This window comes from Marmota flaviventris, chromosome 2, assembly GCF_047511675.1.
Source record: "Marmota flaviventris isolate mMarFla1 chromosome 2, mMarFla1.hap1, whole genome shotgun sequence".
NCBI lineage: Eukaryota > Metazoa > Chordata > Mammalia > Rodentia > Sciuridae > Marmota > Marmota flaviventris.
The window spans coordinates 93,580,822-93,608,659 of NC_092499.1; the positions used below are offsets into that span (position 1 = coordinate 93,580,822).

The 27,838-nt window shown below is 40.2% G+C and overlaps 1 protein-coding gene across 2 annotated transcripts in view; it reads right to left on the reverse strand.

The window, feature by feature from the left end:
• Window positions 1–22,459: 22,459 nt before the first annotated feature.
• Window positions 22,460–27,838, reverse strand: part of Slc30a4 (solute carrier family 30 member 4) — a 29,982-nt gene continuing 24,603 nt past the window's right edge. For both annotated transcript variants that reach the window (XM_034637305.2, XM_027926101.2), the window contains 2 exons: window positions 27,483–27,617; window positions 22,460–26,831 (listed from right to left, as the gene is read on the reverse strand). In XM_034637305.2, the coding sequence (XP_034493196.1) occupies window positions 26,677–26,831; window positions 27,483–27,617 (290 nt within the window). In that variant the 3' untranslated portion in view covers window positions 22,460–26,676. The remainder of the gene's footprint in view (window positions 26,832–27,482; window positions 27,618–27,838) is intronic.

The following is a 27,838-nucleotide window of genomic DNA, read 5'->3' on the forward strand; positions in this document are numbered from 1 at the left end:
CAGGATTTCCACATCCACTATGAACCATGTTCTGGAGTTTGCTCCTTTTCCAATGGGCAATTGGATCCTTTATTCTATAATGGGAATTAAAGATCAACTCAAACTAATTTGAGGCTATACTACACATCCATTTGGTTATCAAAAAACAAAAAGTATGAAAAGTCTGCCATTGATAAAGCTGTAGGGAAATAGGTACCAGTGATATCTTTCTAAAAACACTGTTAATTCAGCTTTTCTGAACCTGGTAGCAGGTAACCACAGCTTCAGATGCTTTACTCCAGAAAGGCCACTCTGGGAAATATTCCTAAAGAAACAGTGGTGTGTATAAAAGCAACATGTTTTCTAAAGGAAACAAGCTAATGTTCAATAAAAGAAATGTATTAGCACATGAAAGACAATAGTATATAAATATATGAAATGCTGGGGCTGGGGTTGTGGCTCAGCGGAAGAGTGCTTGTCTAGCACATACAAGGCACTGGGTTCAATCCTCAGCACCACATAAAAATAAATAAATAAAATAAAGGCATTGTGTACAACTGTAACAAAAATAAATAAATAAATAAATATATAAAATGCAGAGCAGAAGGGTCCTGATGTGCGTAAGTGTGTATATGAAAATTTGATTGAAGAAAGCAAAATAGAAAATGCATGGGAAACATAACTATGTAAAATTGATTCACTTATATAATGAAAACCAAAAGTTTAGAGAGATATAAAAATGTAGAGATTTGGTCATTTAAGTATACTTTTGTTTTTAGTTTGTAAACTTTTTTGGAAAGAATTTCAAACACAGAAAAGTTGCAAAGATAAAGAACTTTTTCATCCCTTGCCCAGATTTCCAACTGTAAAAAATGTATGTTTTCCTTATAACTTTATCTATCTCTTTATATCTGTCACCTGTCTACCTACCTATTATCTGTCTATCTATCTATCTATCCATTTGAACACATATTGCCAGGTTATCTGTCTGTCTTATCTATCCATCTTTTCTTTTTTTCCTGAGCCAATTGGCACGAGGTGGAAGTCATGACGATGCCTCATTATCCTTAAGTTGTCAGGGTATATGTGCCAAAAGCCAGAGAAAATTTTCAGTTAAGATTCGTTTTGCTCTAAGTCTAAGGGTGGAATAATGTGGTTTTCCATCACCTAGTAGGAGCAACTAGTACCTGGAAGTGGTGCTCTCTCCCTTCTTCATCACCTCCAGCAGGCAGAGGACTGTAGGCCACAGGCTCAGAGTGTGGCAATGAGGAACAAAGGCAATGCTGGAACAGCTGAGCCAGTGGGAAGACAACTGACCTTGACAATGTGCAGGTGATCCATCCCAGTTGAAAGAGATTTCCTGTCTCAGGTGAGTCTCTGGCCTCTGTTCCTTAGTGTCTGGGTCCTCTCTAAGGTCATAGGAATAGGGCACCTGACTGAGCCCATCAGACAGAAGGTGCTAAGGGGTCATGTTCTTCATATGCCTTCTCTACATTTGTGTATATCACCCTTTTTGAGGATCACAGCACTTCTGTGAGGAACAGGAGGCTTGGGCATCCTGCTAAGGAAGGCAAGTATCAGGTGTCCCCCACACAACCCCATTCTGCCAACCTTTGTCCCTCTGAGCCCCTAGTTCTGCTCCTGAGGGGACCTTGGGATGGTCATGTTCCCCAGTGGACCAAGGAGTTGAGGTCACTGTCTGCTTTCGATACTTGTCCCTGAGTTCATGCCTGGGCCTGAAAAGGGGAAACCCAGTCCTTGTAGGCTCAGCCACACAGTCTGGCTCCATGACCGTGCCCATGGAGCCTACCTCCTGGGATCTCTGGGGGTGTGGTGTTTTCCATTTCCTCCCACCCTGTGTCAGGTCTGCAGCCCACGAAGTACCCACTCATGGTCCTCTGACTTCACTATGGCCCTCAGCTCCTGTGTGCTGAAAGCTGGGTGGTGCTTTGGAGAACCCACATCTCCTTACATGGAAACCAAGGAATTTCCCCAGTAAGGAGTCTTTGGCAACTCCAGGCCACAGGAAGTTACAGCTATGGAGACACAGAAAGAATGAGAGGGAGGAAGCACCAGCCCTGCGCATACTTTTAGGGGCCTCTCCCAAAGGGCAAGATTGCCCTGCATCCCCATAAACGGGACACAGCAGCAGGTGGGGAGCACCTTGCTTACACGTGGGTCCTGTCTTTCATGCTTTATGCCACACCCCCTCCTCCCCCTATTTAGAGCCATGGTTCTCAATCCTGGCTACACAACAAGCCTCCTGGTCCCAGGCTGCATCCTGGAGCAATTATATGGGAGTCTCTGGGTAGGACCCGGAGGGCATCAGTAGTTTCTTAAGCTCACATCAAGTATTCGCAGTGGACAAACAAGGTTGAGGTCTACTAATTAAAAAAAAAATAAAATTCTTACACCATATCTTCTGTAGTCAGGATGTGCTTATTTGTAGGGAAAGCCTACTTGTCCTTCAAGACACGTCTCAGATGTCCCTTCTTTAGTGAAGCCTTCCTTGACACACCCGTTTCCCAAGACACAGTTAACTGCTCCTCATCCTTACTGATTCTATGCTTAGGCATGTGGGGGTCTGGGGGCCACCTGTATTCAAATCCTGCCTCCAGTACTTACTAGTTCTCTGAAAGCCTCAATTATCTCATCTGTAACATGGGAATGATAATAAAAATGCTCATTCAGTTTAATGAATAATTCAGTGCAACAATTTGCTTATAACAGCCTGGTCAGCAAGTATTTGCCTTTTCCTTAGAGTCTGTATTCTTTTTTGCCTCCTTGGAACCTTCAGAATGTAAACTTGAGGGCAGGGCCTGTCTGTCTCAGCTTTGTGTTCCCAGGACGTGGTCTACATGGAGCTTCACATATAGCAACACTCAGTAAATATTTGCTGAGTAAATGGATCATAAGGGAACCATTATGTGACATTAAGGCTTACTTCCTAACTTAGTGCTGGAATAAATAGAATCCGGACACTGATTTGTTTAGCATTTCCCCCCTTTTTATTGAGTGTCCTCCGCTATGTGCTGGGTTCTACAGATTTGAAGATAAAGATATAGTTGCTATCATTGAGGAGTTGACAATCTGGTAGAGGACACAGGTCCGTGACCTTGTTATTTTTTGTGCTGTGACTGGTGCAGAAAGGATATGAGCACTCTGAGCACTCGAGGAGGAGGGTGGTGGGTGGGGGAAGAAGTGGAGGAGGAAGAGGAGGAACAGGAGCAGGAGCAGCAGCAGCAGAAGTGGTGGGAGGGAATCCTTGTGTAACATTAAGACTTGCTTCCTAAGTTAGCTCTGGAATAAGTAGAATCCATATGCTAATTTTTAAGCAATTTTTTTTTTTCTTTACTGAGTAGCTAAGCCCCTGTGAGAGGAGCTTGGCAGGTGGAGAAGCAGGGAAGGGCGCCGGAGGCAGAGGGAGCTGCAGGGCCTAGGAAGCCAGACCCCAAGGGCGTGGTGCAATCTGAGGGTGGAGTGAGATGCAAGGAAGGAGCACAGGTCTGGGGTGGTGGGAGTGGGACTGGAAAGGCAGGGCTAGAGGACTGGACCAGGAGGCAGGGACTTTACCCTGCGAGCTGAGAATGTAAGCAGAGCGCACCTGTGCCAGTTTTCCTCTTTAAGCTGCTCTGGTGGCCACTCCTTACCTAGGTGAGTCCTGACTCAGAGACAGTGTGCAGTCCTGTCCTATCTGGGAGAGGTCTGTCAGGTAGGTCAAGCTTTGTCCCCAGATGAATGAGCGTGAGTAGAAAGAGGAAGAACGTGGGAGTAGAGATGGCCCCAGTGAGTTTCATTCATTGAAAGTGTAAACTTGGGGGCTTGACAAGCTGGAAAAAGGTGAGGCAGCCTGTGAGACTCAGGGGTGGCAGGGTGCAGATGAGGGCCCTGTGCTGCCCGACAGGTAGACCTGCCGTTTCTGTTTGTTTTAAATCATAACTCTGCCCTTACCCGCTGTGACATCTTGGGTCCTTAATCCCTCACAGTTTCATCTGTAGAATGCAGGGGTGGACCAGGTGATCTTTCAACTCTACAGTTCCAAGGAAGGAGGAAGTTCAGGGAGCAGTGTGGGATTTCATAGATAAGCTACCAGGGTGGGGACTCTCAGACTGGACAAAGTCTCTCCTAGAAAGGACTGCAGCCTTTTCAGAACTGGTGCATCTGAGAATGCACAGGAAAACAAACTCAGTGGCTTATGCTAAGCGCTCACAACATAGACCATTTCTGTGATCCTAAAATGTGCAGCAAGCTGTTCCCCAGTGGACACCAGCTGGGGGTCCTCTAATTTAATTCAGTTCTGACACTGTATACCTGGAGGTAGCATAAGATCCCACAGATGGAGGATAATCAAAGGTCCATTCCACAAGACTGCCCCTCAGTTCCGACCCAGTCCCAAGACTAAGTCTCTGGAACTTCTGACTGACCAGCTACCAATAGGGGTTCCCACAAACCCCTCTTCAAGCTTGATTAGTTTGCTAGGGTGACTCACAGAATTCAGAGAAACACATCTATCAATCAGCTTATTATAAAGAGTAGTTGACAGGATACAAATAAGCAGCCAGACGAAGAGAGGTTGGGAAGGGTCCTCAGCACAGGGGCTTCTGACCCCATGGAGTTGGGGGTGCACCACCATCCCTGCACACAGATGAGTCTTGACCACCTTCCCTTGAGTCTCTATGTGTTCAGCTGTCCAGAATCTCCCCCAACCCTGTTCTTGTGGGGTTTTATGGAATCCTCACTGCACAGGTGCGATTAAAGCAGGGACAGCTGTAGAAATGTGATTGGACAAAAGAGGTGTGAGCTCATGCTCATGGACCCCATGGCGGGGGGGGGGGGGGGGGGGGAAGCAAGGCCTGTCTGTTCTGTTGCTTCCTGGCCTGTCTGTGCAGCACTCCTACTAAAGAGTATGGGCAGAACCCCTTCTTAAATGGGGATCTTGTGATCTCTCAGACAAAGTAGGGGGGTGGGTAAGAGTGGGAGGTCAGCCAGGTTTCTGGACCTGGCGCCCAGAGAAAAGATGGTGCCACAAGGCTTGGCAGTGGGGTCCACATGTGTCCACCCACCCTTGGCAATAGCCAACCCTGTGGTGTCCTAGAGACCCACCCTCCTCCACACACCTTGGCTTCACAAGCACTCTTGTTTTAAGAAATATTTCTCTATACCTTCATTAGCACCTGGCAATAACCTCTTCTGAACGTGTGAAATAAGGAGTTTTACAACTAATTAAGACAATATAAACCCTCACACGTGGACTAAAAGGACCTATCTGTCCTTACAGCAAACATTTACTGCACCAAACCCTGTGCTGGGCACAGAAGGACCCAGGACCTGGAGTGGGAGCAGATCCCATGAACCGCCCAGCAGATTCGCGATGGATTCCCTGGAAGAGAGAGCCTAGAATCCCTGGGAGCTGGGGCATCTCAAGGACAAGGAACAGCTGTGGCTGAAGCAGGGTTTTGATGGGCAATGTTCCTTTTCCTGCACTCATCACAGTTCTAAGTCCTTGTTTACGTTTTTATTTCATATCTGTGTCCCCTGGTAGACCACAGTCGCCTGGAGGGGGAATGGTGTGCATGATTTTCACTGCAGGATCTGGGACCCAGTACAGTGCCAAGCACTCAGTAAATGTTCAATTACATTAGCACAGCATGAACAAGTAAATGAGAAACAATTGTGATAATGAGGGTCAGATCAGAAGTGCTGTGAAGCTATAGTAAAGAGTTTGAACATTATCTCAGGGGCAATAGGAAGCCACTGAAGGTCTTAAACAGGGAATAACAGGTACAGTAGGCTTTATACCCTAAGAATCCTTCTTTTGGATTTGGTTTGGAGAAAGGATGGAGGGAAGGACCAGAACTTCATTGGAACCTCAGATCCACAGGATTATGTTGTGTTATGGTGCATGTTCCTTTTGTGGTCACAAGAATGCAGATTTCTGAGGTTACCCCTGTGAGCTCCACAAGGCCAGCCTTCCAGAAGGCCAGTTTCATTTATTCAAACTAACCTTGTTACCTTCCTCATAGCCAGGGAATTTCCCCCTTCACTCCCTGAGATCAGTCCTGCCACCCAAGTGAGCCGGTTCTTCCTGGCTATGCCCCAGCAGGGGTCAGGTGTTTTCTGGTTTCCTGGGTATGAGACAATGGCCCAGAGCTGATGGCAGCGGATGGAGAACCTGATGAGAGTCCTTAACATCCCATTTCAAGTCAGACCCAGGAGTTGCAGAGCCTGGATCAGACCCCTGACCCCTGGCAGATGTGCCCTTTCAGGGCCCTATGCCTGACCCTGCCCAGGCCTCTGGACATCTACTCTGGTTGCCCTAGAGTCAGGAAGTTTTCCTGGTGCAATGTCCTTCCCCTTGAGGGTGTGAAATCCTGTAAGGGCTGGAATTTCCACATTCATTGCTCGGACCTGAGATTGCCCAATTACCACCCATGAAGTAAACAAAGGAGGCCAATGCCTCCGTAGACTGTAGGCTGCAAGGGATGGCGCTGGTCTGGATAGAGGTGGACAGAAGAGAAATCTGGGGGTACAGCATGGCCCATAGTCATTTCTGAATGGTGAGAATGAAAAGCAGCAATAAATTCATTCAATAAATTCTATATGTGCCTTGGGGACATCAGAGGTGGTGAGCCACAGGCGTGAAAACCCTGTCTTGGCTGGTCCAGGAAATGAGTCAAATGTCTGGCTCATTGCCGCTGTGTTCACTGATGAACCATTTACTCATGTCCAACACAGTGGTTCCTCCCCAAGCCCTGGGAAGGTTGGAGAAAAGGGGCCACCTTCTTACCACACCCCAAATATGCCTGGATTCCTGGCTTTTGTCCCTCAACTAAAGATGCCTTCCTGTCTATGCCTTCCTTGCCACCCCCTGGGCCCTCCCATAGTCCCACATGGAGGAGCCTCCTCTGCCTGCAGAGTTCTCTTTTGGGGTCTCCCTTTGAGGGTGGGGTATATGTGCTCTGGTTCCCAAACTCAAGAAGCCTAGGACTTTGTCATTCATTTATTTGGCCAGGGCAGGTGAGGGGTAGTACTGGAGAGGAGAAGGGAGAATGAAAGTTTTTTCCAAGCCCAAGTAGGGGCAGGGGAGCCAGAGGTAAGCCACAGGATTCAAACATTTTCCTCTACAAGTACCATTTACATTAGAGTAAGTGGGTCTGATTTCCCATCAGGTTTCTGAGGCACACCAAGTCAGATTTAAGCAATCACAAAATATTAATGAAAACAAAACCAAAAAAGAGGAATAAACTGGGAGGGAGGTGGAAAATACTTTTAACTTTCTGACAAGTCCCTGATGTATCCTCTTCTTAGACCCTGGTAGGTCTTGCTAAATTGCTGAGACTGGCCTCCAATTTGTGATCCTTTTTCCTCAGCCTCCCAAATCTCTGGGATTACATGCATGAAGCACCACACCCTGTTCAGAGGGTATTTCTATGACTCCTACTATGCCTCACTCCATCTTTCTGCCAGGTGGTCAAGACCTTTCTATTCTTTTGAATAGTCATCTTTTTTTTTTTTTTTAAGAATTTAACCTTTATTTATTTGTTGTTTATTTTATTTTATTTTTATGTGGTGCTGAGGATCAGACCCAGGGCCTCACCTGTCCTAGGCAAGTGCTCTACCACTGAGCCACAACCCCAGTCCCCCACCCAAGACCTTTTTATTCCTTTGAATAGTCATCCCTACCCCCGAACATTAATATATTTTTTCACCTCCGAGAGTTCCAGTTCTAGTGGGTTTGCATCTCTTTGTAATGGCTGAAAGTTTTCTCTCTCTTTAGCATTGTTTTACTTGCTGGGAGGTTATATTCTGGGAGTTAGTTATAATTAGTTGTTATAACTATAATATAGTTATAGTTAGTTATAATTCAGGCACCATGTGTTGAAGGTTCAGGCTCAAGGCTAGGGTGCCTTCTGCTGGTCTATTCTGAATATGGTCGACTTGAAGTTGGAGCCTCCAGTTCACACAGGTGAAACATTAGCTAATTTATAAGTTAAAAGTGGATGAAGTCCAGTCTCAGCCATTTAGTGAGACCCTATCTTAAAAATAAAAAATAAAAAGACTGGAGATGTACCATAGTGGTAAAGTGCCCCTGAGTTCAATCTCCAAAACAAAAATAGTCAATCTATAACCAGCTCTTGCCAGTTGGTATTAGTAGAAAAATGAGCAAAGGAGTTAAGAGGAGCATATCTCAATAATTTTATGAGAGATGTTCAACATTTTACTCTTAGAGTACCTCCAGTATAAGAGATGGAGGATACTCTTCCTAGTGGCCACTTCAATAGGCTGAAAAAAAAATCTCTCTGGTAATTCAGTTTTACCCACTAGGCGGCGTATCTTCACTGATTTTTTTTCCCCTCATACTAAGGATTACCATGGCAACATGTTATCAGTAGGATAAAACTAACTCATAACAGTTTAAACCAGGTTCATGTTCCCTATTAGTGGGTGAACAATGATAAGAATAATCTACATTGAGGGATCAAAAGAGAAAGTTACTATGCCTGCTGGCTGCCACAGCCAGTTCTCTCACTTTCCTGATACCTCTTGCTTAAACCCCGAAAGACCAGAAGGATCATGATGCCACACTTTCATGGTCTGTATTTGTGCTGAAAATTAAGACCAAGTGGGCTTTTGCCCTTTTGCTCCATGGGGGGTTTCTGTCCTCTCTGAGCCTGCCTTAAGAAACTTCTGTTGTCCTCTGACAGGTGTACTTTTCCAAACTTCCCATCTGGCACTATTCCTGAAGTGGGTCACCAACTTTACTTTTTAATCTGCCCTAGAGAAATGCAAGTTAGAGCCACAATGAGATACCACCACATCCCTTGAGAATGGTTAAAATTGAGACTGATAATGGCAAGGTGGTAAAAACGAGCAGCATTGGGTGTCTCGTAAACTGCGAGAGGGAATGCACATTGGTACAACCCTGGAAAATTGTTTTACATTTTCTAAAACATGTTAAACAGGAATATTCTATGACATAGTGGCTTGATTCTTTGGTATTGAAAGGAAAGTGACCACAACACTCAGAGCGACCAAGAGAGCTTTATTGCAGCAGTGCAACAGAGGAGAAAAGAGAGAGAGAGAGAGAGAGAGAGAGAGAGAGAGAGAGAGAGAGAGAGAGAGAAGAGGAAAGAGAAGAGGAGAGATGGAGAGGGAGAGAGCAAGAGAGAGAGAGCGCACGCAAGAGAGACAGAGAGAGCAAGAGAGAGAGCAAGAGAGAGTGAGAGCGAGCGAGAGAGAGAGAGAGAGAGAGGGGCCTGGCAGGAGGGAGTTTTTATAGCCCAAATCTAATGGGGTCTCTGGGTCTGCAAGCTGCCTTGTTGGCACACAAGGGGGTTAAGTGCTCAGCCTTGAGCAGGGGGTTGAGTGTTTAGCCTTGAGCAGGGGGGCGGAGAGCTCAACCTTGAGCGGGGGCTTGGGCGTTTGGGCTTGAAGCAAACAGGTGATAAAGAACCAGATAGAGGGTTTGAGTGGCCAGGTCATCCTGCAGCTAACTTTGTTTGGCATGCCCTGCAGACAACTTATTCAGCCTGTCTTGCACCTAGCAGGTATATGCCCAGCAAAAATGTGTGCACATAAACACCAAGAGGCATATGAAATTATTTATAATGGCATTATTGGGAATAGTCAACAAATGGAAATGACTCAGTGTCCATGAAGAACAGCATAAGTAAATTGCCATACATTGATGCAGTGGAACACTCAACAGGACAAACAAGCAAACGAAAACTGCAGCACTGCTATACGCAGCAATAATGTGGATCAATCCACAAACATGTTGGTCAAATGAAGTCTGACATAGAATAAGGCATACTGCATGAAAATTATATAAAGCTCAAAATTAGATAAAACATTTTATAGTGCTGGATGTCAGAATAACAGTGTTATTAGGCATGGAAGGTGTGATTCAGATTTCCCCACTAGAGGGTGTGCCTCCCTTTCCTGGCCCTGAGAATGTTTGCTCCATGCAAACATTTTGTTTTGACATGTATTTTTTTTCCTTTGAATTATTACTATGGGGAAAATTTTCATGAGGGGCAATAATTCGGTCAAAGGGTTCAACTATTTTAGGCCCCATTTTCTGGAGTCTGCCAGAAAGTGGACCAATTAAGAGCAACCCATGAATGCCCTGAGTAATCAGAGCCTCCCAATATCAGACTTTCAAAGAACTGATTAATTTAACATTTGCAAAATGACACATAAGAGTATGAGCTTACACTTCTCTAATTAGTAGTGAAACTCACTATTTTCCTTTAAAGTGCTTGCCAGTAATTTCTCTTTATACACACTGCCTGGTCAACATGGCATGTGTCTATTTCCTGTAAGAAGTCTGTTCACTTTATGGATCTGCATTTGATCTTGACATATTTCATCCATTAGTTTTCACCTGTTATTGTTGTCATATTTTCTCATTCTAATGGTTTAGTTACTTTCTACTCTTAATTTTTACTATTTTCTTTTGAAACATATCTGAATGTTCCTGTGGTCACACTTTTCCAGTTGTAACTATATTTTTTTGTTTTCTCAATAGAAAGTTAGCCACACAAAGTGTGGGAAGATACACACACACACACACACACAAAGTTGAGATAAATATGTTTTCACCTAAACAGTGTTTGCCAAAACTAATTTCCTCTTATTTCTTTGGGTGTTAAGAATTTTCGGAAGGGGTTGCATGGTTAAATAAATTGGGGAAAATGCATTTGATGAAGCTAAGTGGCATCCTTTATTACAGTACTAATTAGACTTCAAATATGGTAATTTATTCATTGAACAAAATGTTTATTGAGCATCCAGTATGAGGCACTCTAGGGGCTGGAAATAAAGCAGTAAAGAAAGAAGACAAATGCCTGTTGTGTATTTTCTGGAGAGGGACGTGGTGTATAGATTTTCCTCAAAGAATTTGAGCAAAACTCTTCTTTATGCATCCTTATGCACAGAATATCCTAACTTAGAATTTGTTGCAGAATGAAGTCAAAGATATAAATTAATGTTCATTAGTCCTCATCAATTCATTCACATTTTTTGGGAGAATTCGTTAAGTGTGACTCTTTTTGTGTCGTTTTGTTGACTTTCATTCATTGAACAGCAATTTTTCTAGAATTTGTGGATTTCTAGCATCATTATTTTGCTTTCCTAGGTTATATTTCTGAGCTGAATTTTTGTAATGGTGAACTGCGCCTCACTGGGCAACAGGAAGAAGAACCTCTCACTTTCCCCACAACTAATTGTTGCTTTGAGAAGTAGTACCCCGGAGCCAAATGCATTTCCCTGTTGCCTGTTGGCAAGAGGCACAGGCTTGAGAGTAAAGTGTGTGAGGTCACCGGAAATACTGAGCTTCTACCACAACCTAAGCCTTAGTTGGGGGAGGAGTATTTGGGAGTTGGGGTGGGTGAGGAGTGGGAGGGAGACTGGCAGTTATTGAGAACCTGCTAGGTGCCAGTCACGTGCTGTATGACCTTGGGTAATACTCAGAAGCCTGGTGTGCAAATGTGGAAACTGAGGAGCCAGCCCAGGTTAGTACAGGGGCTGAGCCACATCCAGCCAGGTCATAGCTGCTGCTGTTGCCCTATACTCCTTGTGTCATTGTTGTTCTTGTCCTCCTCCTCTACTGCTACCACCACCATAGCCATCGTCACCACCCGTTGTCTGTGGGACTATTTCTCTTTTCTCTACTGTGACTCTTTTGCTATAATTAATTGCTGTCATAGTTCAGACCAGCAGAAAAGCAAAGACTCTGCTTCCCCAAACATGAGGGGATGTATGGACACCTAATAATGCCCATAAAAGGAGGAGGTGTGAGCTTGTGCTGTAGTTCTCCCTTCTCGGTTCTCTTTCTGGTGGCTGCAAAAATGACCACAGTGACATCTGTGAAGGTAGATGTCACGTCAACTCATAGCAGCTTGTACGTCGTGGGAACTGCATCCCTTCTGCCCCTGCTTCTTAAGAACTTCCTCTGGACTGTCTGAGCTTTCCCAAGCTGCGCATGGGGCATGGGAGGGAAAGGCAGGGCTCTGGAGGGCTCCAATATTTTAGGAGCAAGAGGAGGTGAGAGAGCCAGAGGAAGTGGTCAGAGAGGCCAGAGGAGAACCAGGAGATAGCACAGACAGCAGGGGAATCTCAGGAGGCATTGGGCAACTGGGTCAAAACTGGCAGGTCTCCAAGAACTGAGGAGACAGAAGCCTGACGAGGCTTTGCTACACCCAATGTGGAAAATCCCAAGACAATGTTTCAGGGTGGACAGAGCCATACATCTGGGCAGGTGGTGTGTCTATTACTTATTTGTGTATGTGTGGGGGTGGGGTGGGGGTGGACAGGGCAGATAAATTCTGGGAGAAGACATCTAAGAAGCTAATACATATGCTTACTTATTGGGGAGAGACAGTGGGGACAATTGGAGCGGACTTGCTGAATTTTTATATTGCTTTGATTTTTGAACCATATGAAGGTTTATCTATTGAAAATGTAGAAGCATCTAGTAACTTAATAGGATAGAAAATATAGAAATATCTGGTAACTTAAAGGACAGAATCATGTCTAATAGTTTTGTTATTTAGAAGAGTACTTTTTGGTCCAGGGGAAGCAGTGAAATCCAAAGTGCAATAAATTTAGGGGTGAAAGGGGCTTTGCCCATGCAGGGCAGGATGGAAGAAGAGCAGTAGTCAGAGGTAAAGTCAGGGGTAAGTTGGCTTAGTTTGCTCTTCTCTTAGCATGGATGAGACTTAAGGTATTTTGATGTGAAAAGGAAGGAATCTCAGAGGAGAGAAGATGGAATATAGAGGAGAGTGTCGATGAGTTCAGAGGGCAGAACTTCAAGGCCAGGCAGCCAGGTGAGCCCCTGGGGCTGAGCATGCTGTGGCCCAGGGCTTATTCGGATACAAGGTCATAGCTTGGGATTTGGGAAGATTTATGCTTGGAAGGAGGGTGGTGCAGATGTCTTCTGAGGTCCTTGTGGCTGATTTTCTATGATTCTAGATCAACACTATCAAACAGAACTTTCTACAGTGATGTAAATGTTCTCTATCCCTGTTGTCCAATATAGCAGCTACCAGCCACATGGGGCTCTTGAGGGTTTGAAATGTTAACTCAGGCAACTGAAGAACTGAAATTTTAAAATTTACTGTTTTCTTTTTGCTCTTGTTTTTAATTGACATATGAGACCCTACAGATATTTAAAGGGAACAACTTGATAAGTCTTCGTAGATACATATATAACTATAAACTCCCACCACAATCAAGACAATGAACATATTCGTGACCCTCAAAAGTAGTTCCCTCCTGCATCTTTGTAATCCATGCCCTGACCCATCCCCAGACAACTATAGACCCACTTTCAGTCATAATAGATTAGATTGCATTTTAACAATTTTATTTAAGTGGAAACAGATAGTATTTACCCTTTTTGGTCTGCCATTTTTGCCCAGAACAATTATTCTAAGATTTATCTATATTGTATGTATCAATAGTTCATCCCTTTATTTTGTCCTGTAGTATTCCATTTTGTGGAAATACCACTGTTTATTCATTTGTTTGTGGATGAATATGTGTTTTTCCCCCCAGTTTTTAATCATTGTAAATAAAGTTGCTGTGAACATTATTATACTAGTTTTTGTGTGGACATATGCTTTCACTTTCCTTGAGTACATAACTGAGAATGCAATGGCTGAATCATAGAGTAAAATTAGATTTTAATTAATTTTAACTTAAAAGGAAAAATGTAGCTAGTGGCTGCCATAGTGGACAGCAGAATTCTAAAGTATATTTATTGATTTTTTAAATATATGATAGTGGAATGCATTACATATAGAGCACATTTTTCATATCTCTAGTTGTATATAAAGTATATTCACACCAATTCGTGTCTTCATACATGTACATTGGATAATGATGTTCATCACATTTCACCATCATTTCTAACCCCCTGCCCTTCCCTTTCCCCCCCACCCCTCTGCCCTATCTAGAGTTTGTCTAATCCTCCCATGCTCCCCGTTCCCTACCCCACTATGAATCAGCCTCCTTATATCAGAAAAAACATTTGGCATTTGTTTTTTTGGGATTGGATAACTTCACTTAGCATTATCTTCTCCAACGCCATCCATTTACCTGCAAATGCCATTACTCCAATGATTCTGTACCAAGGAGAGACTTCCACTTCTTTTCTAAAATCTGAATTTTTTCACTCATCAAATTGAGCAAAGATTGAGGCCAACTTTGTACCATGCGTTGTGTTAGACATTAAGGATGGGATGGGGTAAGATGGACATGCACCTCATCCTTAAAGTGCTTGTACTCTACTGGACTCACTTTGTTGGGCCATGGGTGTACTCAATGCTGAAGTCCACTGAGAAATGGGAAGAAGAAGCCAATGTGACTATAAAGTGCAGTAGTTCACCTCTGTTTAGGCAGTTGAGATAGCCCCAGAAAGGGTTTGGGACTGGGTGAGGGATCAAAAAGAGTAAATACTGCCTGTTTTCACTTATATAAAATTGTTAAAATGCAATCTAATCTATTATACCTGAAAGTGGGTCTGTAGTTGTCTGGGGATGGGTTGGGGAATGGATTAAAGACTCTACTTTTTCATTAGCCCTAATCTTCATCATGTGGGATTAGGCCCCAATGTCCTTAATAAGCCTCCTATAGCGCAAGAAACTAGAAAGTTTCTTCTCAGCAAAAGAAACAATCTGTGAGGTGAACAGACAGCCCACATACTGGGAGCAAATTTTTAACCCTCACACATCAGATAGAGTACTAATCTCTAGCTAAGCACCAAAAAACCCACAAATAACCCAATCAATAAATGGGCCAAGGACCTGAACAGACACTTTTCAGAAGAGGATATACAATCAATCAACAAAATATGAAAAAAAACATGCATCATCTCTAGCAATTAGAGAAATGCAAATCAAAACTTCTCTAAGATATCATCTCACTCCAGTCAGAATGGCAGCTACAACAATAAGTGTTGATGAGGATGTGGGGAGAAAGGTACACTCATACACTGCTGGTGGGACTGCATACTGGTGCAGCCAATATGGAAAGCAGTATGGAGATTCCTTGGAAATCTGGGAATGGAACCACCATTTGACCCAGCTATCCCTCTCCTCGGTCTATACCCAAAGGACTTAAAAACAGCATACTACAGAGACACAGCCTCATCAATGTTTATAGCAGCACAATTTGCAATAGCTAAATCATGGAACCAATCTAGATGCCCTTCAGTAGATGAATGGATAAAAAAAAAGTGGCATATATACAATGTAATTTTACTCAGCAATAAAAGAGAATAAAATCATGGCATTTGCAGGTAAAAAGATGGTGTTGGAGAAGATAATGTTAAGTGAAATTAGGCAATCCCCCCCAAAACAAATGCCGAATGTTTTCTCTGATATAAGGAGGTTGATTCATAGTAGGGTAGGGAGGGGGAGCATGGGAGGAATAGATGAACTTTAGATAGGGCAGGGGGTGGGAGGGAAAGGGAGAGGGCAGGGAGTTAGCAAGGATGGTGGAATGCGATGGACATCATTATCCAAAGTACATGTATGAAGACATGAATTGGTGTCAACATACTTTGTATACAACCAGAGATATGAAAAATTGTGCTGTATATTTGTAATAAGAATTGTAATGCATTCTGCTGTCATTTATTTTTTAAAAAATCAGTAAAAAACATATTTAAAAAAAAGACTCTACTTTTTCTATGGAGACACTCTGCAAGAATGAGAGGTCCAGGGAGGCAGTGGTGGGTTTGGAGGCTGGGGTTAACTCAGTGTAAGTGGGTGGGGGGCACTTACCATGAAAGGGACAGGAGAGCAAGGACACGTGCTGTGCTAGTACTAGTTGTGCCTGTCCTGGGGACATGGTGGGGGCACAAAGGGGAAGATTCAACTTATGGGAACTTGAAGCAATTGGAGCTCTCATTCTGTCACGGTGACATGACATAGACACATCTCTAATTATATCTCTCTCTAGAGAAAAACTATTTTTAGGCCATAACTTATGGATGTGGGTGTATTGAACCAAGAGGGTTCTTAAGAATTTTAGGTCCTTCTTTTGGTGACAGATTGAATTCTGCTCTGGGACACATTCCCCAGAAGTGCCCCAGTCACAGGCTTTTAGGTAGGAGGACAAGGAAGGGGCTGTGATGGTACGTCATTCCTGAGCTGACAGCATGTTCTGTGCTGGGATAGTTATGAATGACTCACTTGTGAAACAGATCTTGCATCCTACTTGCATATTCAAGTCTGTGACTTTGAACCTGTTTGTAGGCTATCTGGAAAACTTCTAGTGAGGCCAGTGAAGCTCAAGAAACCAAAATGAGAATAATGACAGCTGCAGCCACCATTTGTTGAATACCTAACGGATGCTATGCATTCTGCATGCACCATCTCATTCCATTCTCATAAGTTGGTGAGGTCAGACAATATCATCACCCCCACTTTACCAGTGAAAAAGCTGAACTCAAAGAAGTCGAGTAACTTACTCAAGGTTACAACTCGCCAAACCTGGATTCAAACCCAGGGCCAGTTCTTCTCCACCTAGGAGAAACTGATAAGTATGAAATGACTCATGATACCAGTTGTTTATTTTCTTCCTTAGATTAATGCCTACTGAGGGAATCTACCTGAATTAGACTAAGTTAATTAGATGTGTCTAATAGGAACACTCACAATTTCTCAATCATGGTGTAAAGAATGGAAGAAAGAGATAAAGAGTATCAAGCACTGTTAAATGTTTTATGCTCGTTATTTTAGTGAATTTCTAAAGCAACCTGTGAGATGTAGGGTTCTATTCTCTTGCACAATTCAAGAAAAGGGCTTAGAGAGGTTTAGATCCTTGCCCACCTTGCCAAGATCACACTGCTATTAAGAAAGCAGAGATAAAATTGAACCCCCGAATGCTGAATCCAAACCCTCTCCTTTGCATTGCACCAGGCTCGCTCTCCTGATTGTCTCACCAACAAAGTGTTCGGAGAGGAGGTAATAGGACCATAACTCCCTTGGGGTCTTTGTTTGAAAAAAAAAAAAAAAGTGACAAAGGCTCTGGCAGTTCTAGTACATCCAGCAGAGCAGTCATTGGTACAGTAGGCACATTCCTGCCATGCCCCTCCTCCTTCTCATCTGTCCCCACCCACACAGCTGGCCAGGAAGGCTTCTTACTGAGACCTGGAGTGGCCCCCCCACATGCTGGTGGCCCTCTGAGAACCTCATGCAACACTGCACTAGATAATTGATAAGGTCAGTCCTGGCTCTAATCCGGTCTGAGTGTGGATGCTGAAGCCCAGACCATTTGGAATGGAATCCTAGCTCTGCTACTTATTAGCTAACACTGGGTGAGTTAGTTAACCTTTCTCTGCCTCTGTTCCCTCATCTGTATAACTGGTATAATAATAACTCATAGGACTGTTTGGAAGGATTCACTAAGTTAATACCCAAAAAGCTCTTAAAACACTGCTTAGCATGTGCGACAAGTCCAGTGTGATTATTGTTGTTGCTAAACAGACAGGCTATGGCCTTGCAAAGCAGTAACTTGTCCAATGAGACACACCTAGCAAAACTGGGACCAGAACCAGTCCTTCTGCCTCTTATTTCAATATTTGTATATACGGGGCAAAATGTTTCAACAATGAGAACGAAGATTAATGATTTTAAATTCCATCAGTATTTTGAAAATAGTATGAGTTGTTTTTCATTTTCAAGCCAAAAATAGTCACTTTATTAGTTTCTCTTTTAAAAAAGAGTCTTTTGTAAAAACAAACATGCTGTCATCAGCAAGCTTAAAATTGTCAAGAACCAGCTCAGTGCTACCACTGGGCTCAGAAAGAGGTGATCACTTTCTTTTAGGTGGTAACAACTGCTGGGCATTAATACCAATTTAACTGCAATTCAGTATGTAATTGTCTGGGATGTTTCAGCAAAGTGTCTAATTTTTGTGGTATTCTTAAAGAAAGAAAGAAGACAACCATAAAGGTATAGTACAACTACACATACCTGAAGTATAAATACCAGTTTTTTTGCAATTGTGAGATAGTCAACCTAGAATGTTTTCATAGGAGAGTAGTTATAAAATAAGTTACATGATGTGAAAGAGGTTAGGGCCATGATAGTGTTGAACTCTTAGGTTTCTTTAAAAAAATTCCTGTGTATAGATATTTAATGAATGTTTAGTTTTCTATTGCAAGAATATTCACCCAGCCCTCTTGTGATTCCCACACTGGAGATTCTAAGACAAGATCAAGGCTCTACCTGGGGGCTTCTGGGTAATCAAACTGGTGGCACTCCATGGTGATCAACCAATAGAGGTAGGCACAGAGCAGGGGCTCCTGATTCACACAGAGAGAACAAGAAAACTTTCTTGGAGATGATGCTTTTGGAGTAGAGTCCTTAAGAAGGAGTTGCTTTTAGTGAGCTAAAGAATATAGGGGGAGGATCCTCCAGGTAAAGAAGGGGGCAAAGAAACAGGATAAAAATATTTGTCTTGTTCTGGGAGCTGCACGTCTGGGAATGCTCAAATAGTCAAGTGAAAAAATACTGAGTACTTTTCAGAAAAAAAAAAACTTGTAGTAATGACATTTGAGTTTTGTGTATTCTCAGCACTTTACCTTATAAATTTTAATCCTTTTAAAAGTTATATTAGGAAGGGACAATTATTGTTCCCATTTTTAGGTGGAGAAACTGAAGCACAGGGAAGTTCAGTACATTTTTAAAGTCTCACTGGGGTGAGAGTGTCAGGGTGGAACCAGGGCTTTTTCCAAGTCTGTACCATTGTGTGCTATCTCATAAGGAAAACATCTATGTGGTTTGGAGCTATCTTATAACTAACACAGATATCAACTGGATCTTACCCACTCCCCAACCAAGATGAGATCAACTTTAACCTCTAATTCTGTGACTCGTGGGAAGTGTGATACCTTCCTGGACATTTCTGTGAATTACCAGAGGCTTATGCTTTTTTGCTTTGTTTCCTATGGGTTCACATTCTCTATGCAGCATTTCTGAGTTGTTTCTTTTTGTCTCTACCCTGTCTAGGGGATGGCCCAATTTTAGGTACAGCCCCATCTTCTTGATATCTTCCCTTCCCTTTCCCAAAACTATGTGTGCATTGATTTAAGATTTGGGGGACTGCTATAACCAGTGAGTGCATTTGTAACATCAAACTGCTCCTCCTCATCACAGACAAGACCAGTGTGGTTGCAACATCCAGGCAGCCTTCAGTGGGCAGGCAGCTTCAGAGGAAAGGCTTGGAGGAGCCCACCCCTGTAGTTTGGTTGTGAGGGCTGAATGAAGAGAGAAAGGGACACTAGGACCTGACTATTCTGGTGGCCCCTCCCTAAGACTCAAGAAACAGTAAACTTTTGTTTCCTCTTTCCTTTTTTTTTCCCCCTAAACATGCATGTAATTCTGTAAAGTTGAGTGCTCCTAAATTACTACCTTCCATTACTTTTATACATGTTTTCTAAAACTTGGTTGTGATTTTAACTATATGAGTCTCTACTGGGCCCCAAATTACATTACTAATTATATTTAAAAGTTATATGTGGCCTTCTGTTCCTGCATTACAATTCTATTTATATGACTTTGGCAATTCATCTAATATCTCCTGGTAAGGATTATAATGTTTTTTGCAGTACTGTCATGAGGGTTAAATAAAAAAAAAATATATATAAAGTATACAGCACAGAGTCTAGAATACAGAAAAGGCTTAATAAATGCTAACAATGATTTCCAAAAGCTCATTATAGTTTTGCATGGATGACACATGGGAGACAGGATATTGTGATGGAGAGAGAATGTAGCCTCTGGGTGGTAGGGCAAGCAGAGACGAGATTAGGACCTTATACATCATTATTAAGAGAATGGACTTTTTATCCTACAAGTTACAGTTTCTGAAGTCATCCCTAATGGGAGAAAATGTAATCTTTTATCTATAGGGTTGAGGGTATGGCCCCAAATGCCTCCAAAGACATAGTGTTATTTCCTGTTTAACTCTAAAAACCCATGCTATTTTGTGTTCTATTTAATAGTATGTTCAGTGGCAGGGAGGTGGCCTTCAAAGACTAAGTGTTAGTTGAATGATTGTAAAATGGATGACATCTGGAAATAGTCCCCATCCACTTTAGAAAATAACATTTCCAACCAAGTGAACCTGCTTTTTGAGATATCCCAATTTTAGTATCATGGTATCTTAGAGAAATGCTTCTAGAACCAAATATATATATCAATGATCAATGCACTGTATGTTATATAACACTTAATTTTAGGTTTAAAAAATATCCTGGGCTTTGGAAAATATTCTTACATAAAGAAACAAAGGGAGGATGAAATGGGCTTGTGTTCTAATAATGCTGAAATTCAATTCAAGCTGTAAACCAAATAAGGTCCTTTTGGAACTAGTGCTGCAGCCTTCATAGGTGAACACTATAGATAAGTGAAGGAGGTCAGGCCCTTCTTCACCCAAGCCCTTCTTCATGCCCTGAGGCCAAACATTCACTGGGATTACTGTTCAGAGCCAATTATCCCTGTCATCAATTAAGCTGTTAGCAGGTTTCTTCTGGAAAGGAAATACAGGAAAGATGGAAGAATAGGCTGGGGTCAGATCTGCAAATCCTAGAAAAGTTTGGAGAGCAGAGGTGGTCTACCTTTCTCTAGGGCTACCCTTGCTTTTAAGAGGTCTCAAACAAAGATGTTATGTCCGCCTAAAATAAATAAATAAATAAATAAAATTAAAAAAAAAAAAAGAGGTCTCTAAATACTTCCTACTTAAAAATACACACACACACACACACACACACACACACACACACAATCTTACCAAAAAACAACTCAATATATTTTGGAGAAAAAAAAAAAAAACAGTATGTAGAATCTGGCAAGTGAAAAACGGATAACAAGAATTTAAAAATCAAACCAGAACTAATGCCTGCAAAATCTAGGACAGGAGACAGGGAAACTATTTGGTAACTAAAGTATCATTTTTTGTGTTTATTGGGTAATACCCATGGGCAAAACTCTGCCGTTTATAATGTTCTGTAAAAGTCACGTGAATGTGCTTGTTAAGCCAGAATGTTGCTTGAAAATTATATCTTTGGTGATATTTCACTGAGGCTGGATTTTTAACCTCCTAATCTTAAAACACATGACTCATATAGAGATTATATTTAGTCATAAGGCTTCACACTTCCTACTTATGCTTAGTCTTATTTCACAGCTTATAGCATTTATAATGGAAACATAGTTAAAATGACTTCTATATAGTCTGCTAGTATATTAAAGCTGAAAGTCTAGCATAAATAATAACTTCTAAAACTGTTACCCCAAATTAGAATTTAACATCTGACACAGACCAAAAAATGACACATCAAAATTGAAATAGTTAACTAGATAATCAAATAATTTGTAATATGTCAGTATTTATCAATGCAACTTATCTGCTATGATTTCTGCCCAAACCCAAAGGGAGATAAAAAATAAAAAAGGTCAAGGAAAGAAAAGACCCTCTGGTAACTCAACTGGCCTCATATTCACCAGTCACAGAAAATTCCAAGTGGGTTCCAGAAGAGTTTACTGCATCCATAAGTAGTGTTTTAGCCTTAAAATGGTACAAAACACACTACACAAGGGATAGCATACTTTCCCCTACAAAGTTCCAAATAGTAAATATTTTATATTGTCACAACTACTCAACTATGCCACAGTCACATGAAAGCTGCCATGGACTATACGTAATTGGACAAGTTTCCTGATTTCCAATGACACTTTATTACTTAGCGTTATTATTTCTTTAAAGTTCACACAATTTTCACATATTACTCTACATTACAAAAGAGTTTAAAAATGTAAAAAGCATTTTTAGCTTTTGGGTCACACAAAACAAGCTGCATACAAGATTTGGCTTGTGAGGGAGTTTGCTCACCCCTGGACCACACTGTTACTCTGATCAGACTTCTTGAAGGCCCTCAACCACTCAGATTTTCACAGCGGCTTCCGCCCTTCCTTTCTGCCAATGTTTCTGGGATTGGAAGGGCATTACGAGTGACTAACAGCAAGCAAAAGATTCTTTTAAAAATCTCTTTTAATCCTCTGGAAGACTTTTTTTGGGGGTTTATTTCTTAAATTTTCTTTTCTTTTTTTTTATTAGTTGCTCAAGACAATACAATGATCTTGACATATCGTATATTTGATTCAAATGGGGTATGAATTCTTATTTTTCCACGTGTACAGATTGCAGGATCACATTGGTTATACAGCCACGTTTATACATACAGCCATACTAGTGTCTGTTGTATTCTGCTGCCCTTCCTATCCCCCCTCCCCTCCCCTCACCTCTCTCAGTTGGTTATTTCCTAAAAATTTAAGAGGGCAATGCACTCTGAGATTATAAAATTAGATAAAATGTATTTTCCAATATTTTTCCTGTTAAGAATATGTTTTAAGGCCCACAAACATTAATTAATGGAGAAAACAAAAATTTAAGGGACTGGATATTTTCAGTTTTTAATAAACCACATGGCAAAACAACACTTTATTTAATAAATGTATAAGAAATTCCGATTTGAAAATTCCAAATACAGTACATATACATATACATATACTTTGATCTTAATTACATGAATAAACCCCAGCTTCAAAATCTTTCTAAAATCAATCATATGCAAAATACCTGGTTTCTGAAGGGGCGTATGGAAAAGTATATACAATTTCTTAAAACGTGATATGGCTTATTAAATAACATTGATTTGAGAAGCATAAACTTTCCAAATGTACAGTATCTTTCAGGTGGAAAGCTGATATACTGGCACATTTCAATTTTGTGTTGTATTTAAAAATATTCTGAATTGCACTATTTAAATGGACACTGTCTTAGATTTACCTGGGAAAGTCTCCATAAATGTTTTGCAATCTTAACAAAAGTTAGGAAATGTTTGTTGGTCCTGACAATGTGACTGGAAGAGCAGCTAAAACCCTTTGTCGGCAGATGAGAACTCAAACTAGCTGGTCTAAGTGCACTCACACAATTAAACACTGAAAAACTCCCACACAATTTCTTCAAATTTGCATGCTCCCACTAACAACAAAAAACAATATACCTGATTGGCAATCTGTAAATCAATCTTGATAGGATTCACATGATAGATCTGGAATTAGGGTCTGGAAACAGTATTTTGGCTATAGTGATATTAAGCTTAGTTATCCTGAGCATCCCCTTCATACAAGCATATAATGAGCTGTTACTGTTCGTTTATGACTATGCTTGGTTCAAAGACAAACTGAATCAAATGAACCAATCTTATACCTAGGGACACATCCTGTAACTTTAAATTTACTATATATAAGACAGTCAAGAGCAAATTGCCTAAAACTTTATTTCAAAGGGATTCAATTCTGTAAGAACATCTCATTCATTATGATAAATACAAATGCAAAAAAGAAAACAAGTTTAGCTGAACTGTGCTTGTTTCAGAATCAAATTATTATCTCTATGTTGAGAGTGGGTGGTTGAGAAACACAACCCAGAGTCTTGTTGGCAATTATCTTCACAGCTGGTTGTATGGTGTAGTCTGTCCATAACACTTGCTCTATGAATCAGTAAAAATCAGCTACTAAAAAAAAAAAAAAAGATTCCTTCCCACCTAGAAACACATGTCTAAGTAGTGCCTTGTCTCTAAAAAATGTTTTTCATCACATTATAATGAGAGAGAAGCTCAAGTACTGGATCTTGACCATGTCTGAGAAGATTTTAGAAAGATAAATACTGTCACCTGGGACACCTGGGTTCAAAAGAGAGAACACTGAGACTCATAAGAGCAAGAAACTTAGTTGTAGAGAATGGAAATAAAGCACCCAAAGTTGAAAACAAACAGTAAAACAAGAAATCCAGTGATTTGGCAAACAATACTGACAGGAGCTATAGTTGTGAAAGATCTGTGCTCATATTACATAAGGTATAGCTAATGGAAATGTATGTAGAAATTACATCAGCTTCTAGTTCTGCATATCAAAGTCCTCTAAAATATGACTTGTTCAACTGCACTCCCATTATATTTCTTAAAACAGCAAGATCATTAGAGAAGCAAAAGGTCTTTTCCTAAAACAAATCAAAGGGCTGCATCTGGCCAGAGTTGTGAAACATAGGTTAACATACACAACATACACAAGTAACTCAGATATTTGCAAATATTAATTAGAACATGTAATTGTGAAGAACTGCCAAGTTGTTACATTGTGATCTGTTATGCCTTGTAACCCATTTTTCCAATACAAAATTACTAATGCTATGTGTCTGTTCAACTCGGCCCCTGTGTTTCACAGGGCAACAGAGAGCTCTTTGAGAGTTTAGCTGAGAAGCATAACCACCAGTGTGGTTGTAGCTCAACAGGTGAAGGAGAGACCAAACCAAAGCTCTTTGTTAGAAGCTGTGCAGTCCTTGGTCACAACAGCTAAGTTAATGTCCTCTACTGTGGGTTTTGTCAACTTACAAAAAGTGAAATCTATCAATTCTCAAATCTTGCAGACCAAGTAAAGTACAATACAAAGCACAGGAAACCAATAAAGTCTTTACAAAGACAAAGCACAGGAAACTTCATGTGTACCTTACTTTAAGCAAAACACAGTAATTAAAATTTACAAAAGTCTGCATTTTACAAAAGGGTCCTTTTCAATACTCAAATGGATTTTAGACTGTTTTATCAAATAATGTTTTAGGGAACAGACTGATATGAAAAGCCATATAAGATAAAGAAAAATTTACAAAAAAACAAGCTCTGTAGATATGGGAAAATTATTAGTATATAATGTGTATTGTTTCTTTTCTCTTCTAGATACCTAAAATCCCATAAATGCCCAGGTGTTCACTGAAATGGCTCTCATTTATTGTTACTTCTATTATGTGAGAGTATTTTGACTTAAAGTTTATATTCTTCTAAAATTTTTGAAGCTCAAATAAGTTTTCTAATGGATTGCAATAACAATTCAATTCAACAAGACCTACTGAATTTTATTAGGTATCATCAACCCTTTTATGATACCATAAATTCCCAACAATCTTTAAGGTAAATACAGGTTGTCTTATTTTAGGTTTAATGAAAATGAACTCTATTTCCTGTTCTTCATTTATATTATAAGTCATCTGTACACCTATTTAAAGTTTTACTTCACAACTTGCCTAGTACATTGTTACTTTACTTTGATTTTCTGGGGAGCCAAGAAGTATAACTATTCTTGGTTATAAGATAACCAAGTATAAGTATTATACTTATACTTGGTTATAGTATAAGAAAGTGTCCCCCTTGAAAAAGGACTTCAAATGTAAGTAAAGATAATCTCAAAACCAATGGCTACAAAATGAAACATGAATATTCACAGCTGCCACTTTAATACATCTGTTGCCAATTACATTGTCTTCAGTTTGGAAATGTTTATGCTGTCTCTTTCCAACACAGATTCAGTGCCCATCCCTATCCCAGTGTTTTAATAAACACTGACACACATAAGGTCAAAAACCTTTTACTTTTTGTTTTCTTAAAGTAGTATTTCCTCCTGAACCTCGGAACCTTTCTGGTATGATATTAGAAAACTTCAAAATTATATCTTGGAATTTCTGGATTCCATTGAGAATCTCTAACCTCTGACATAAAGAAGACATTCTCTCTGGAGTAGTAGTTAATCTACATAGTGGGCATTACAAACTGAACTTCAGCCCTCTACAGTTACCCTGAAAGGACAATACAGATAACCTGGAATGGGGACAGAAACCAAGCTACCAAGCAAACTGTATAAAATGTTGACAGTCCTTAAATAGGCAGAGAATCATTACTTAGATTTTGCAGTCTTTTGCTGTCCTTATGTCAATTCTAAAACCAAAAAGTGATTTTGGGAAGACGTAAATCTGAAACTCCACACCCCATTCTTGCTTCTTTGTTTTAAATAATCATATGGTAATCTAAGTTTAAGACTAATTTCTGCCATTCAGAATTCTACTGAAAATATTTCCTAAGTAATTTAATGACAGTGATCACAATATGTAAAGATTTGGTTCTGATAAGATTACAAATAATCAAAAATGTTAACTTTGAGATTCAAAGCCTGGTAATATCTGGAAAAAGTTGTTTATAAAGTATAACAATAACATTAAGACTTATTTGTGAAATAAAATGTTTCTGAAACACTTAGGAATACATGCTTATTCCATTCTGGACAATTAGTAGTACTTTCTGAAATATGTTGAGAAATAATTTCTGTATAAAGACAGCAGCAATTCCAGAAGCTGGATGTCAAGATTACATAATAAAAAACAAAACAAACAAAACAACAACTTAGTTTGCTAGCACTGGCTTGATATAAAGTGGCCTTTAAAAAGTATTTTTAAATGCAAATACTGATTCTGATGCTTCCTTTAAGATGTGTACTTTGTCAAATTAATGAAGTATGGTCTTGGATTGTCTTCTATGAGGTATCTGTAGAATTACATCTCATTCTGTAAACAGTATATGGGAAACATCTTCATCCTAAAATCATGGCAAAGTCTCATTTTACCATTAAACAGAGACTCCCATTGTCAGGCTGGAGTGATTGTTTTGAGAGACTGGTGGTTGATATGGACACAGCTGTCAGGGATTCCATTTTCTCATTTAGGTTTGCATTTATTGCTCTCAAGTCTGTGACTGCAGGATAAATAAGGCAGTAAACCCCAAAACATAAAAAATCAGGGACTGGAATTCTGACAATCTGCACAAGTTCTGTTTACTTCTTGTCTGTAACTCTGAAGCTGAATAGTACATTTATACATGCCAAATGTGTTCAATAATAAATGCTTTGCTTTGGATTGTACTTCCTCCCATTTAGATGAACTTCCAGGAACTGCAATGTCAAGAAAATATTATTACTATTCATTGTACATAGTTAAACATTAATGAATAAGATATGGGGAAAAAACAACATTAACAAATTTTTACTAGTTTTAGTGTTACCACTCTAAACTATTCGTTAAATAAGTAAGTCAGTTTGCATATCCTGAATGGCTTCTTATTATTCCAATCTCTTCAGTCCATTCTCAGGTAGAGAAAGAATATCAGATATCAGTTATAAGCTTGACATTAAAAGATACTTAAAAAAATAAACCACATGCATGTATTATTTTGATACAAAATTAAAAGCATCAATTGTGAAAAGACACATAAAAAACACAAGAACCTAGCTTTTCTAGAAAAAAGAAAAAAGCATGGTAAATATACTTAACACCTATGATCTGAAGGTAAAGACCAATATATGATGTCTTATCTTAAAGGAAAAAAAAATTCATAAGAGGAATCAGAACTGGGGGGAAAAAAGGAGAGAAAAATTCTTTTTCTGCCATCAATATTGACCTGCAACTTAACCATTTGAAGAGCCTCACTCTTCCCTTCAATCTTTTCATCAGAAAAGTCTTCTTAATTATAAGCTCAGATGTTTAATTCCAAAGATAGAAGTCCATTAACCCCAGGCAGACCCACATTTACATTAGCAACATACTTAGCTGCATGTGAACAATGGCAGTGGATTTTCCTGAAGTCAGAGACCAGATATTCAAATCTTCCACAGAATATACATCTTCTATTTTCATCAAGGCTTCTTTGATATAATCTACATTCAAATGGCTTGGTACCCCTATAAATTCAGAATATATAATTTAATAGTAAAATTTACTTTGGAAAGAAAAAAACAACTTTTACATTATATTAAAAAATGGCTTGCCAAATCAGTTTAAACAGATATCTTTTAAAGTATTAAAACGTATTTTAATATGTTAATGCTTTAAGATAAACTATATATACATTTTACAAAAGATAAAGGAAATACACAAGAGGTTAATAACACTTTAAAAATGC